Genomic DNA, 15,824 nt, shown 5'->3' on the forward strand with positions numbered 1-15,824 from the left:
TTGACCATCATTGAAGAAGGTTGATTCCGTTATTGAATTGTTTAGTGGATATTATATTGAGATGCTTTTTTGTTGAACTTCAATTAATTTGAATGATTCTCTTGACTCAGCAAGATTGCCTTTGTAGCTGACTTATTTGGATTAGTAAATGGAATGCACTAATATTAGTTTCGATTGTCTTTGGAGGAAATTGATTGGAAGTGGTTAAATTTTATGGGAATGTCAATAAATAGTTAATTTATCTTTTGTACATGAAAGTCACAATCATTATTGCTCTTTAAATTTCAAAATGTGCTGTTGTAAGAATGTCATTAAATAGACATAATGTACCACGAAAAAATTTTTAGACTTCGTGACTTACCCCAAACCACCCTTTTGAAATTTAAAGGACAAGAAATTTAAAAGACAAGAATGACTATGACCTCTATGTACAAAAGATAAATAGTATCTTCATAAATAATCCCTAAATTTTCTTGCTACTAGGTGAAAGTTTTGTGCTATTATACATGTAATGTTGCACATGATAAGGGACAATTAAACCTCATAATGACTGCTTTTGGGAAACCAACCATAGTTTATTTGTTTATTTCAGTGTAATTAAGGGAACTAATTTGTTTGAGGTCGTCATTGATTTTTTTATAAAAAATCAACTACAAAGAGACGAACGTAAACATCAAGTCATCAAACATTTTTCGCCAAACCAAAAAAAGTAATATGCAATGGCGACTTTGTTCGAATATGGCAAAACATCTTCTAATGAAATTTTTGAGGTAGGCTCTAATTTGATTGTTTAAAGCCTCAGTTCTCTATAAACTTTTATGTTTTTATGAAATAAGATCTAAACGTTTCAATTTATTTATCATTTTTATAGATGACACATTTCCAAGCAAGCTTTTAATTGGAAATATACGATATGTAATCAAATTTTTTTGATGTGAACAGCTAAATTGGTTAAACAATTTTACATATAGAAAAAGTTTACATAGAGCCGAGGCTCTAAACAATCAAATCAGAGCCCATGTCAAAAATTTTATTAGAAGAGGTTGTTTTGATGCTCAAATATCCTCAAATTGATCATCTCAACATCAAGATGAATGGACACAAGAAAAAAATGGATTTCAAGTTTTGGAAATAGTACACCTTGTAACGCATTTTTTGACCGTTGATCTTCAAATTTTTCAACTTTTCATAGATCTACTTGATCTACACCATTTTAAGCTTTAAATTTTATAATTAAAGATGAAAATATATTTTAAGGCTATCACAAAGATTTCCAGTACTGAAACCATATTTCTTAACACTATTTGAAAGTGGGTTTTAATTTGATTGTTTAGAGCCTTGGCCCCATACAAACCGCAACCTTTACATATTTAGATGAGCTAGACATATAATTTGTTAAATGTTGGTTTATTGAGAAGCCACCCAAACGGTATTGTTCCCAAAACCTAGTTTTACATATACTAGAATCTGCATAGGTACGATTTGATGCACAATCAGGTTTTGGAAATACCACGTCTCAACCGATCCATTAACTTGAACCTGAAAGTATTAGCACTTGAAAATATTATAACCCGTAGAAAACAATGATGATGAGTAATAGAACCTAGAAATAAGAGATACAGACAGAAATCCCATTCATAATTTTGGCCATGAGTTTCACATTCACCTAGTAGAAGCAATCCAATATAGGTAATCCAATTACCAATGACTCTAAATGTAGCGAAAGACCCCTCTTCACTAGGTAATTCTTTGGCATTACATGATGTCCCATTTGGGGAGAAGCCATAAACAGTGAAATGAACTATTTTCTTGGTAATATTACTTGGAAATTGGTGAACCTAGTACAAAACCTATGAGATGTAAATATTCAAAAGCCAGTACAATGTTTATGGATCCATTAGAAAGTATAAAGCTAGTTAGTAGCCAAAGGGTTAAACAAAAGGAGGGTATAGACTATTTGGACATGTATGGCCCTATGGCAGGGACATCTATTGTATAATTGCTACTAAGAATAGACTTAATTAACCATTTGAAATACACTGAACGGATGTAAAGACTAGGGCCGTAACCCAGTGCTGGCCCACCTAAGCAAGGTCTCGGGAGGGGTGGGCTGGAAATGGTCATAACCTTTGGCTTCTGCATAAAGTAGCCGATGTGAAGATTTGAACCCACGCCCTTGCGCTGGCTACCCGAGCCTTTTACCGTTACAATAAGAATACATTAGATGAAGAAGATGTATAGATTTGTGATGCAAGAGCAAGAAACAAAAGTTTATAATTTGGGTAAATGACTACGTAAACTAAAACAGGCACCCGAAGTTTGCCAGCGCATTTTGAAAAATAGTTGTAAGAGAATTGAGCTGGATAAATGTGTACACAAAAAATAAAAAGATTGTATAAAAGGAAACCGCTTACCTTTGATACAAAGTGGTCACAATTCCTTACAACCATTTGATGTAATGTGAAGTTTGATAGCCTTCACCTCAATCCTCGAAATTGCACAAACAAGACTTGTATTGAATTCAGAATTAGAGTTGGGACAGAGTTTAATGATTTAATCATGGGTTGAGGAACCTTACAAAGTCCAGAGCCAAGGGTAGCCTACGGTCCATTCTAAGTTCTATACTTGTATGATTTTCAAGGGATTTTTATTTGCTTGAGGTTTATGGATGGATTGGGCAAATGTTATTCGGGTTTCTTAATGTCTCGAGGACCTTGCTAAGTACAACGCAAACTGGGATAAGGTGGGAAAAGCTCGAACTAATGATCCTAACCATAGTTGTTGGAAATGTCTAGGAATCCGAATCATTTTATGAATCGAAATTGAGAAATCATGGTCTTCTAGAATATTTTTGCCTTAAGAATCGTTATCTGTATAATAGAAATCACTAGGAACGAGACTCCTAGTTTTTTATAATCGTGTTTCGACTGAAATAGATCCAAGTATCATCCACATGTGGAATTGAGATTTTGTCATCCTTGGAATCGAGATTCCCATCTCTTTAGAATTGACACTCCATGAGTTAAGATTCATTAATATGCAGAATCCTGATATCTATGGAATCGAGTTCCTGACATATGTGAAACAAAGATATATTGTTGTTTCGAATCGTGATTCTAACATATTTAGAATCAAGTTTCTGAAATATATGGATCAGAGATCGATGCTAGTTTGAGATCGAGACTTACAATAATATAGAAGACTATGGAATGTGTTTGACGACCCCTACCAGGAATCGATATTTTATTTTTATGGAGAAGGAAGCCACAAGCACATATGGAGCCTCATCAACTTTAGAATCTATATTGAATATCTCTTATTAGAAGGTTTCCTAAATTTTAAAATGATTGTGTTGACTATTGAACTTAGGGTCATTATATACAAAAGACAAACATTTCTATATTGTGATTTTGACTTCATTATTATAAAGACAAAATAAGATTATATCTATGCCATGGTTTTACTTTTAATTGAATGTATTATATTGACTAGTTATATTTTAAATTTAAAGTAAAAGTCATTTAGGGTGGCATAACTAAAATAATTAAACCATACAACCACTAGAAGCATTCGAAGGTAGATTTATATTCCAATTGATGTGGAATCAAGATTTAATTCTCGCTAGAATCCAGATTCGACATATTTGAGAACATCTACCCACAATTAATGTGTTCAAGTTTCTAAAGATGTGTTGGATCGAGATTCCGAAATTAAGGAATTGAGTTTCCTTGGTTTCAATAAATGGTTTCTAAAGATGTATTGAATCGAAATTTCGAAATTAACGATTTGAGTTGCCTTGGTTCCCAAAAATGGTTTCTAAAGATGTTTTGAATCGATATTCCGAAATTAAATAATTGAGTTTCCTTAGTTTCGAAAAATGATTTCCGTAGAAATTCCTTAACGGAAACTCAAAATCGGGTTTCGAACTTGAAACGTGAAATCGATAGAGAGATTCTAGTAACTATGATCCTAACCCAAAATTGTCTCCAAAAGGGGAATTTATAGATGAAAAGGGCTGAAACAGCCCTCCAGCAAGTGGCAAAGCCGCCATCTCATTGCAACATGGTGGGCATTACGGTGCGCTCCGTGTCATGGGTCGTGGTGGCCCTAGATGGATAATGGCCCTCAAAAAGGACCGTTTTGGGCAATTTATGGGCCCATGTCATATGAACAAGGGTCCATGTTAAAAACCCAGATAAAAATGACCTACAACGCATTTTGTGTAGCGCGCGATCCACGAGGAGTGGATTAGAATTTCCGTAATTCTAATTGGTCGTAACTTTTAAGCCTTGTAATCGAATTGAGTGATTCTTGGACTATTTAAAAGCTTATAGAATCCTTTACAATTTAGAACAAAGTTTAATCGGTTATAGAATCCTTTACAATTTAGAACAAAGTTTAGTCTAATTCGGTTTCATGGTTCTTGTTTGTACAACTAAAGTTTTTAATCTATTAGGCTTGAGGGGGTCTAGGTTGACTAAGGTAAGTTGTTTTATACGTTTGGATCCAAAGATTTCAAGGTTTAGGAACCCTTACTTGACATTTATGTTCCACATCGCGAGTGAGATGAGAGTCAAAGAAGTAAAAACTCGAGACATAATAAAATAATTTTAAAGTTCCAAAAAAATAAAAAATAATAAAAATTTGACCATTAATGGCCAAGCACTCATGACTTCAACTTAGACCTATTGCTCAGGGTCACTCATTCAGAGGTCACCTATTGGGATGCCAGTTCACCCTAGGCTTCAAGTTGGACAGAGAGGAAGATGAATAGCCATTCTCGGATGTCATCATTACTAACCCACTCTCACATGTCAGTTGTTATTGGGATCGAATACCCCTTTTCTGATCCCACGGTTATTAGGGTTTGAGTTTGAAATTCGATTGAAGTGGAGATACGGAGATTTTAGTTTGAAATTGAATTAAAGTGGAAATATGGAGAAAGGGAAAGCTTTGGCTGATGGAATGCCCAAAGCGCCCCTAACTCTAAGCCTTTTTGAGGCCTCTGGTGATTGAGGAGGTTTGAAAGGTTCAACCGGTATGGAAGACTAGGAAGATAGTTTTCTCTTGATCAAACTCAAAATTCAAGCAATCTCTTTGGAATCCAGTTTGTAGGTGACTTTTCAAACTCCTCCATTTTTCCAATATCATTTGAGAAAAGGTTTCGAAAATGGGTGAATGTTTAGAAAAAGACACTGGTAGTGAGTTCCAATTTTTTTTTTTTAAAAAAAAAAAAAAAAAGAAACCAAGTTTTTGAAAAGGCAAATAAAGCACTGACGTTAAATGGAACTTGAAATATTGAAAAGTTGGAACGTCCAAACTAGGTTTATCCCTAAATTTTCAAAGGGTGCAGTTGGCATACGGATGCATCCTTGGCGGTTGAGGTAAAGTGCACCTTCAAATTTTATCATGGTATATATTTTGATGTAAAATCTTTTTAGGATTATCTCAAAATCTTCTTAAGATTATCTCAAAATCTATTTTTATATTTAATTATAAAATTGTAAATTTCAAAACTGGTTAAAATCAAGTAGATCTATAAACATATGAAAATCTTGCAAAATGGATGGTGTAGATAATATGTTGTAAAATACACTATTTCTGAGACTTAAAATATTTTTATTTTTCATGGTCATACATCTCGATGTCGAGATGATCAATCAAAGGGTTTTTCATCCGATGGATTTTTGAGGTGCATCCATAGTTCTAGATTATAAGGTTGCATCTTTATATAAACTTTTTCCATTTTCAAAATCACTTATGCACCTTAGTTTTGTTTAACAATCTTTGAAGTTCTTAAAAACTTTTGAAGATTCTATGTTGTAGGATTGGCTTTAGAGTTTAATCGCATGGTGGAACTAGATATTTGAATGCGAATGATTAGTTAACTCATTTTATTGAGGGTCAACTTTGATGAGACCTTGGAACAGGCATCATTGAGTACTCCTTGTCATTGGAAAATGACCTTTACTTCACCATCTTAGAGTTTTCATTAGGCCTTTGTCTTGGAGGGCGTGAGATATCGTCCTGATACCTTGAGGTCTCAATTTTGCTTATCCTCATATTCCCCTTTGCTCCTAGGTTGATATCCAACATCCCTTCAGCGACGTCTGGCTTCGCATCCTCATTTGAGTTCTTCCACTCTCCGGACTTGGTTTCGTAGTCCATTTGACTCGGTCATTGTTTAATTTTCTCCTTTAATAATTTTGTTCATTGATTCCAAAGTTTAAAGAGTTTCATTTTGTTGCCTACCTTAATGTTCTCCAAATTTCTTTAGATCTGGGAAGATCTTTACAATTTTAATAAGTTTCCCTTTGTGGAGCACAAGAAAGTAAAAGGAATGGTCGGGCCGGTTGCGTTTATAATATGACCCTTGCCCCAAACCATTTTTGGCACCCAGATCCCACACTACCACTGGTTCTTAACCAGCGATTCTAGAGACATATGAATGATAGATGGTCTGGATACCATTGTGCTTGTATGAGTGCAAGTCCAAATGTGGAGGGTATCAACACCTCGCTTGGTTCTTCTAAATAGAGGAGTGATCACCCAAACCCTTTCCACACGCCTCTTTCCGCTTCGATGTAGGGTAATTCAGAGGTTATCCCCATTATGTGTTACCCCTTGATACTTGTTTCTTGTCTTGGATGGGACCCTCAGACGAGGAGTATAACTGGACAAGGAGTCTGAAATTGGCACTTAGGCCCACCATGGAGTATTGGGACTAGTGAAACAGGGGTTGGACCTCATCAACTGCTCCTACGACATTATGATCAGCTGTTATGGGGGTAGAGACCTCTTAGATATTGGACGAACCGTTTAGGTCAAGGGATATCCATTGGCGATGTGCCCCTTACTCTGCAAGATTCTAGGGCTTCCATCTCTGGTTCACTATACTTAGCTCGGTTGTCCATGGGGTGCTGTGAGGGTGGTTTTTGGAGCAACTCCAGAAGGTCTACTTTATGTTCCAAAGGGGGTGGGGTGTTCGGGTCAATGACACATATGCTATATAATGTTTTATCTCTTCCTCTCACTTACGAGGCTTGTCCATGGGAATCTATGAGGGTGGTCCTCCCAATAGCTCAAGGCCTTCCTGTAGGTGAGGCTCCTAAGTGGGTAGCAAGACTTTTAAGTCCTCACTAGGAAGGATGAGCGGGCTCAGGTATTCGAGCCCTAAGTCTTTAACATTAAAACGTCATCACTTCTATGTTGGTCTGTCTTCGGTTGCCACAAGACTGGTTGTAGACTTGTCGCTGTCTTGGCTTCCAAAAGGGAATTAGTGTTTAGGACAATGCTCATTTCCTGATTGGCCTTGCCTTTAACTTGGACACTGATGCTTCCTTGTCTATCAAGTCTTCAGCTGTGTGCCTAAGGCTATGGCATCCCGTGCCTTTTCCTTAACACTGATGATTCCTTGTCTATCAAGTCTTCAGCTGTGTGCCTAAGGCTATGGCATCCCGTGTTGTGGGTGTGATCACTGTTTACAAAATCGAACCAAAACGGTTAACCGAACATGGGCCCGGAAGCGTTTAACAGGTCTAACCGGTAAAGCGGCCGATCCAACTGGGCGAGTCTCGGGCGATCAAAAAATTGTTAAAAATAATAAAAAAGATACAAAAACATAATCTACTAAAATATGAAAAGCATATAAATAAGAGAAAAGTTTTACTAAGGTTGCAACTTTAAAATATAGAATCACAGATGAACCGCAAAAATCTATTGGAAATATTTTTTTAATGTTGAAAAAGCCCTCTAATCGATCATCTCGACATCAAGATGTATGAATATGAAAAAAAAAAGTTTTTGAGTCCTAGAAATAGTGCATCTTGCAACACACTATCTAGACCGTCCATTTTTAAGATTTTCATATATTTATAGATCTACTTGATTTTAACCATTTTTGGATTTTAAAATTTTCTAATTAGGTATGAAAGTAGATTTTAAGATAATACTAAGAATTTTTTACAACAAAATTACATGTTATGATAAAATTTTAAAGTGCACCTTAATTGGATTGTTTAAGGTTGCAACCTTATAGAAACCGCACCCTATAAATAATATGATTAAAACAAAACACATTCAAATGAATTTGAAAATTAATGAAAAAAAGGATTTTAACAAATTCATTTGTGCCTAGAGGTATTTTTTAAATTTTAAAAAAAAAGATAGAAAAATATAAAAGCAAATATTAATGACCAAAACATTTTCTAAAATATGCATTACAAACCAAATTTTTTATTTTTGGGAATTTATATACATTTTTTTGAATTTTTTGTAAAACACCGGTCAATCACCAGAACCGCGCAAAACCAGAACCGCCAGTGGCTGATTCCAATCTAACTGGACGATTAGCGGCTAGATCACTCGGTTTTTCCAACAATAGGTATGATTCTGTTGTCAATAGCCCCACTTTGATGTGTCCTTAATTTGATAGGTGGGAGGTGTGATTCTGTTGTCAATAGCCCCACTTTGATGTGTCCTTGATTTAAAAGGTGGGATCCCCAGCAACAGTAGCCACAGAGAAGGACATGCTTATGCTTTAATAGTGGCAAGACTTTGCCTGATAGTTGCTCTAAGGGTACGAAACTTTCTCAACAAGCAGTATAATTTTTTTGTATTCTTTCCCACAACCCAAGGCCAGTTTCTTTGATATGGTCCACACCAGCCTATTAATAATAAGTTAGTCGATCTCGCCATTGGGCAAAGCCATGAGCTTACCGATTTTCCTTGAGTGCTCAGCTAGTTTATGGAGTTCCATTGATCTAGCACCAGTCGAGTGAGAAAGATGTTCTAACATAAGCATCAAATGAGAAAGATGTTCTCCCGCAGCTCACACTTGTTCATGCATCTCCTTGACTTCCGGCCCACACCTGCCCAAGGGCAAGAAGAACCTAGGGGCTCCCCGATAAGAGCTACCTCCTAGGGATTTTGTATGTCTCAGAAGGTCTGCGAGGACTAGAAAGAGAGAAGGTTCTTCAAAAAAAACTGGACTCCGACGGTAAAGTGAGGCTCTGCAAAACATGTGTTGGGTTACCCCAACATAACACCTAGATGGTGATTGTACTTCGAAAAACACAGATCTAAAGTGATAAAACAAAAGTCGAATTGAACAGAACTACTCGGAATGGAGATTCCAAGATCAAATTCAGGCCAGAATGTGTCCTCATAAAGCACAACTAGATTGGTGGGAGTACCCCTGGAAGTTGAAGCACAAGTTGGATCGACAATAATTGAGGTGGAAGGCGATCAGTTGGTGGGTGGAGCTTAAGGATTCAAGACCATCCAAAAACAGGGGAAAAGGGGGCGGGTGTGGTTTACAAGGCTTTGGATTACAAAGATTAAGACATTCAAGATTCGTGGAAAACTGCATGAGTTTCTCGAGGGACAAAACTCAGGTAAATGACCCTGCAAACTAGGTGTCAATTCATGCCATTCTATGCCTGGAATTTCGACCCTTGAGATCCTTATGGCAAGAATCATGCTACCATTTAAACCCCCAAGGGAATGGCATGATCCTGAGACCAATAAGAACTGAAAATAACGCATGAATGCCATGTGGAGTTTCAACTAAATTTGAAATCAGAACAAACTACAAGTCTCACCATGGATAGCGATGGAGGCCTCTTCCTAGGACAGGTAGGCTTAGGAAGACTTGGGTAAATTTGCAGGTATTCCATCTTGATTTTCAATTCATTACATCATGCTCAAGTTAAAGATCATACTAATGCTTTTTCTAGCCACACAGCTACAGAAATCTAAAGCAAATCAAGCATTAGTGATTTGCAACCAATACAATTAAGATGAAAGAGCCAATTAAGAACCGCAAGAGTCTCACTCACATTAGCAAATATGATTTCAATACTTAAAACCATTTGTGCATGTTGCTATACACCCAACCCATAGAACACCCATAGTCATAGAAGATCCATGACAGTGGTAAAGGAGGGTAAGAAGCTGAACATAAAAAGTTCGTTGAAAGTAGCCATTTTCTAAACTCCAAGATCAAAGTCCTAAGAGAGACTTATTGAAAAAGAGAACAATGAAGTTCCCCACAATGGCAAAGCATTCAAAACTATGACCACAGTATGAATTTATCGAGAAAGTAAAGGAAGACAGTCTAGATTCAAGAAGTCACATATTGTCACAAGAGAAAAATACATAAGCAAATAACGGTAGACCATACAACTTAGCTATATGTCCTCAGGCAAAAAAAAAGGACCCTTATAAAACAAACTCATAGTTACTGTTTTCTCTGAACCATAACTACACCACAAGCTAAATCAGACTAAATATGAACATGGACCAGCAGGAACTCCAAATCAACCTAACAACATAGATTGAAGCAACCCCCACATAGTGGCATGAGTTACTGCAACTTACTCAAGCCACCGAATGTCCCCCATCAACCCATAAAACAATTGATTTCCACTAAAGAGATTGAAGAGTTATTTCAGCCTCCAATATTTGCAACCAAACCATTGATATAAGATCCTAGTTATATTGCAGAAATATACTAGTACCCTGCAAGTGTATCATTTAATAAAGAGGAATCAGACCTCAGAGAAGTTCAAGGGAAGGGCACCAAGTTTCACAAAGAGTACTTGAAAGCCTCAGTTACCTCATTCTGAAGATGAATCAGACTGAGGCACAGTCTGTCTAGGTTTTCTTCGCTCTGGAGGGGGAGCGTCTCTTCGCCTTTCATACCTTCGACTTTCATATTTTGAATTGCTGCGTTGCTTGGGTTGATAAGTAGGATATGTGCAGGGAATTATCTCACCATTTATGTACTTGTCGCCTGAAAAAGGGAAACAACAACAAAAGGGAAACATTAAGAGACGAGCCCAAATCCCATAGTAGTGCAAAATGCAACAAAGCCTAAGGCATAGACACCCATAAGCATCCAAGATTTTCACCTCCATAATCCTTGTTTTTCACGTCAATGTATGAGTCTGGTAAAACCCAGAGAACTCCAGGCAATCCTGTTAAGTGACAACACAACACAATCCTCAGATACTCATAATGAAGTTAGCTTAAATATGCAATCTCTGGTAAAACTTACCCTTAAACTTCTCTGATGTTTCTTCTGAGACAGTACACTGAAAGCCAGTATAAGTGGTGGTACTAAAAGCATACATGTTCTTCTTGGCTTCCTCCATACTGCAAACACAAACTGTCCTTTGAGCAGGGCAAGTAAAGTTTGGGAGAAAACATTAAAAAAAGAAAAGGGGCCAGATTCTATGATATACATATCAGATATTAATATTGTTAAACAGACACTTAGTCACTAAATTTTTTATACATAACAAACCAATGATAAAACAACCATCACCTAACAATTAGTACTACAAAAAAAAAAAACTCACAACTAGTAATAGCAATAATTCAACATCAAAATCACCCTCAGTTTTACATATTCAGCAACAATTTATACTGCCAATAAAAAACACAATCAATAGAAAGAGAATCAAAAGTTTCCCTCTAATAGGAGAATTACAGAGATTGCAAAATAGCCCCAAGTCTTAAATCTCCGTCATAGGGAACCTAAGACCCAGCCAGAAGTCCTAGGTGAAGGAAATTCCTCATAATGTACATTTTAGAATATTTAATTATTACTGTTCAATTAAAAATTTATCAGCTATTTGAGAAAAAATGTTTTCTCCATATCAAAATAAGAAATTTAACCAAAAACATTTATACTATGGATAAGGAATCCACTATCAGTCTCAGCACAAGAGAAAGAGATTTGGTCCTTTTGGGCTAGAGTTACATCATAGTTGCGCAGAGAATTCCAGCCAAACAAGTTGAAAAGGATAAAATGAAAATGACATGAACAGCTGAAAATTTGCTGATAAAGTCTATCATCTCTTGCTTTGCGCTGCATGCTAAAGCTCAAGTCATTGGCTTCTCGAGCAAAAGCAAAGGAAAACTAATAACATTGATGTGAATGCCACAATTGGAATGGACTATTACTCAAAGAAAGACCAAAACAACTCAAAACGTTTTAGCCCATCCTTGTCAAGTATGATGACTGTGCCATAGACCCGAGAAATACCTACAAACTATCTCAACCTACCAAATGTCAATCCTCCAAACCTCAAAATCTTCAAAGAAAAAAAGAAAAAAGAGGCAATCAAGTATTCTATTGCCCTAGCAAAACAAAACATACAATGAAGAATGGTATGAAATAAGGGCAGCAACGGGCCGGGCCAGGCCGGGGCGCCTGGCTGGGCAAGCCTTGGCCACAGCCCGACCCTTGTCCCCATAAGGCTGGGCCAAAAACAAATGAAGAGAAAATAAATAAACCCCGCCAGCATTGGCCCTAGCCCGACCCAGGCCCTATTTTTATTAGGGCTGGGCTGGACCATACATTGCCAGACCTAGTATGAAAGATCAGACATTTAAAGGGAACTTAGTATTTTATTCAATTCAAATGCTCCCAAAAGTAAGAGGGAACAAATCCCCCTTAAATATCATCTGATAAAAATGAAGGAAATATATTTAAGTCAAAAAAAAAATCCAAGTTCTACAAGAAAAAGAAAAAACAAAAACAGAAAGAAGAAAACATTGAAATCAATATCATTTTAAGTAAAAGCAGCATTACATGGACATCAGCACGAATCTAGTACAAGTTTTTCAGTTTCCAATACTTCGGCCCAAAAACCCCGTATGGACCCAACATTTCTATAAAAGTACTTATATGAAGATTTTTCATATATTCTATGTGTGTTATATATGAATTTAAGAAAGATTACAAAAAATTAAAACTAAAACTTGAAAATTTGTTTCTTACAAAAAAATAAAAACTTTCTTATTTCTATTTTGCTCCTTTTTTTTACAATCTGTGATGCTTTTTTTTTTTACAAGTATTAATTAACTAAACACATACCAAATGTATTGGTAGCTTCTCGGTAAATCTTGCTTTTAAGCCAAGTTGAGGGACCATTTTCACATCCCTATAAAGAAGTTAAACTTTCAATAAATCAACCCTGTCTCAGTAGGGGAATTTATTGTTTAGCTTTCCCAAGAAAGTTTGTCATTTCAAGCTAGAGTAAAACTAAATTAACATATTTTTCTACCACCATATGGTCAGAGTGTATGTGACAAAATGGTTACCCTTTTATTAGGAGGTTGTCGGTCTGTTTCCACCATGAGCACTTAATTCTTTTTACTTTTTTTTTAATACCGATACTGCATCTTTAGATGACGACACATATGACCAGAAATGTCAGGTAGTATCTGATTCTTAAGTCCCCGACACATACGAACAACGTGCCCAGCCTATATCCGAGAGTGTCATCAGGCAACACCAAATAAAGCCTGGAGTACCCAGTAAACATTGACTGCAGTGTGCATCATCATTGTAAATGGAATAAAAGGCATTACTCAAGGCACACATTAGACCCTGTTAGTTGGAATCTTAATCATACCCATTAGAAGACAATTACTAGATATAGACCCTGTAATTTATCAAAGCTCATTCAATTTAGTGCTTCACAGTCAAAATTTAAAGCAAACCATTTTGAGAAACCATGGAGTCTTTACAAAAATTTTGGATAACTTTATGAACAATTGAACAGCAAAAGAAAATCAATCATTTTTAGATAAACCGTATAGTTTCACTTTCTCTAAAGAATTTAGACATTCCAATCTGATTTGCTACAAAACAAGTATTTCCTTTTTCCCCCGAAGTGAGAAATATACCATTCATGTACAAGAAAATTGAAATAGAAATGGAAATGACACGCCCCAATATCCATCAATATTTAATTTTAAGCCGAATGTATGAACAAAAAGACCTCAAGGAACACATTAGTTTTAGTTAAAAAGGTCAAAGTGGAAAACTAGAAGCCAAAACCACTGTAAATAACCACTTAATTCTCAATCTTGCAAGCATTTTCAAGGTTGTACACTAGAGGTAGGAGAACCAGGAATGCAAAATATGGGTATTCCCATAACAAAATTAAACTATGAATACTCTGTGCCAATTTAGAATCTTTTATCTCCTCCATATGTAAAAAATTACAAAAGCATGCTTCTATACTTTTTATACCGCCACATATTTTTAGAATAAAGCAATCCAACTAGTATGGAAGGCACTGCACAAAAGATAGAGAAAGGAAGCTGTACAAAATAAGTTTAGTATACATCATTATTCCAGTTTCCGAACTTGCATATTTGTTGTCTTTTATATTTGTGCATATCCCACCACAAGCTTTTGGTTATTACAAGAGATAAAGAAAACATTAAAATGAGTGAGTTCCCAGGAAAGAAATAGTTACGTGTAATACATATTCATCTCATGATTTGTCTTCAAAGTTACAACAAACATTTTACTGATACTGGAAAATAAAAAGCAAAAAAAAAAAAAATGGAAGAAGAACAGTAGAGCACATAACATTTTTCTTCCATCCAGTGAACTAACAGTTATAGGGGACGACAATAAAGCGATATCATCAACATTTCACCACTATCTTGATAGCCTACTAACAATTATCCCAGATAGAAATCATAAATCTTCCACAGATTCAAAATACAGTAGGAAGTGGGATTTTTGTTTTTTGAGAAACACTAGGAAGTGGGATTTTTTTTTTTTTTGAGAAACAGTAGGAAGTGGAATATTTTAAGTACAAATCTAGAGGTATCTGAAAATTGTAATTGTCCAACAAATATTACAGAGCAAGAGCATCTCGGCATTTTGCTAAAGCAAAAACTAGAGATAACCAGCACATTTCTATAGAAGTCGCAATTGTTCCAAGACCAATAAAACAAAATAATCAAAGAGAGTAAAAAGAGAATGAAGCGAAATGAAGACGAAAAGGAACCAGACCTTCCAAGAACGGTGGCAAGAGTGTTGAGATAGGTCTCGATCATCTCCTCTCTGGTAGGCTTCGGGTCTTTAGGGAACTCCATGACTATAAGCCAGTGGTTATAATCACAACCAGGAAGAAGAATGGTCTCTCTTGGCTCATTGCTACTACTCCTTTTCGAAGAATAATCGCCATCAACAGTGGCTCTAACCATAAGACCATTAACCGTCTTGGTCTGAAAGGAGGCCAGAGGCAGCAGCTTCAATCCGAAGGACGAAGGACGGAGAAAGCGAGAAACTGGGACTAAAGTTGAAGGGGAGGAAGACCTAGGATTTGCTGCTGTAGATAGGTACGAAGGGGAAATTAGGGTCTTAGAGAGAGAAATTGCGGAGACTGAAGACGCCATTTTAGAGAGCTTGGAGTAACCAGGAGAAATGGAGAGGAGATAAATGAGAAATGGGAAGCAATGAGATAAGGTGGGAGGAGGATATTTATAGTGGAGAAGGAAAGCAAAGACAAACAACCCACGCCGAGTGATATTTTTTTTGCGGTTTAGGGTTTAAGGAAAACGGAGCAGGAGCGATATTTTGGTGGATCCAAGCCAGTGTAGGAAAATTGTTCAAATTCTACCCTCGGTTAGCCCGGTTAAATCTGAACCGGCCTTTTATTTTGAAAAAGTTTTGGAAAAAAATTATATTAAACTCAAAAAACTAAAGAATTTTGCTTGTAATGTATTTTTTAATATTTTTCATCATTTTGAAAAAGATTAAAAATTGTTTTAGCAATTTATGCTTATTTTTACATTTTTTTTCATTTTTTTTGAAAATTTCAAAATACCCTTGGATGCAAAGCAAATCGACAAAATCTATTTTTTTCTATTAATTTTTAACTTCATTTGGAGGTGCTTTGTTTAATCATGCTTTAAATATATTTTTTATATTTCATTAGATTTTTTTAAAACATTTTTTTTTACCGCCCAAGACTTGCCCGGTTAGGACGGTTGAACCAAACTGTTAA

At 36.0% G+C, this 15,824-nt stretch overlaps 1 protein-coding gene across 4 annotated transcripts in view; it reads right to left on the minus strand.

Annotated features, from left to right (window-relative positions):
• MORF9 (plastid developmental protein DAG) overlaps nt 1–15,272 on the minus strand; it is a 40,890-nt gene extending 25,618 nt beyond the window's left edge. The window contains exons 1-5 of one of the 4 annotated variants that reach the window (XM_011627577.3): nt 14,828–15,272; nt 11,060–11,157; nt 10,914–10,979; nt 10,619–10,795; nt 1,271–1,539 (exon numbers count right to left, since the gene is read on the minus strand). In XM_011627577.3, coding sequence (XP_011625879.1) covers nt 10,620–10,795; nt 10,914–10,979; nt 11,060–11,157; nt 14,828–15,213 — 726 coding nt within the window. In that variant the 5' untranslated portion in view covers nt 15,214–15,272 and the 3' untranslated portion in view covers nt 1,271–1,539; nt 10,619. Of the gene's footprint in view, nt 1–1,270; nt 1,540–10,138; nt 10,796–10,913; nt 10,980–11,059; nt 11,158–14,827 lie in introns of those variants that run through there. The other 3 variants (XM_011627576.3, XM_088860115.1, XM_006851134.4) reach the window with 3 other exon arrangements.
• Nucleotides 15,273–15,824: the final 552 nt, after the last annotated feature.

This window comes from Amborella trichopoda, chromosome 2 (assembly GCF_054954075.1).
Source record: "Amborella trichopoda isolate Santa Cruz 75 chromosome 2, AtrichopodaSantaCruz75HAP2 v2.0, whole genome shotgun sequence".
NCBI lineage: Eukaryota > Viridiplantae > Streptophyta > Magnoliopsida > Amborellales > Amborellaceae > Amborella > Amborella trichopoda.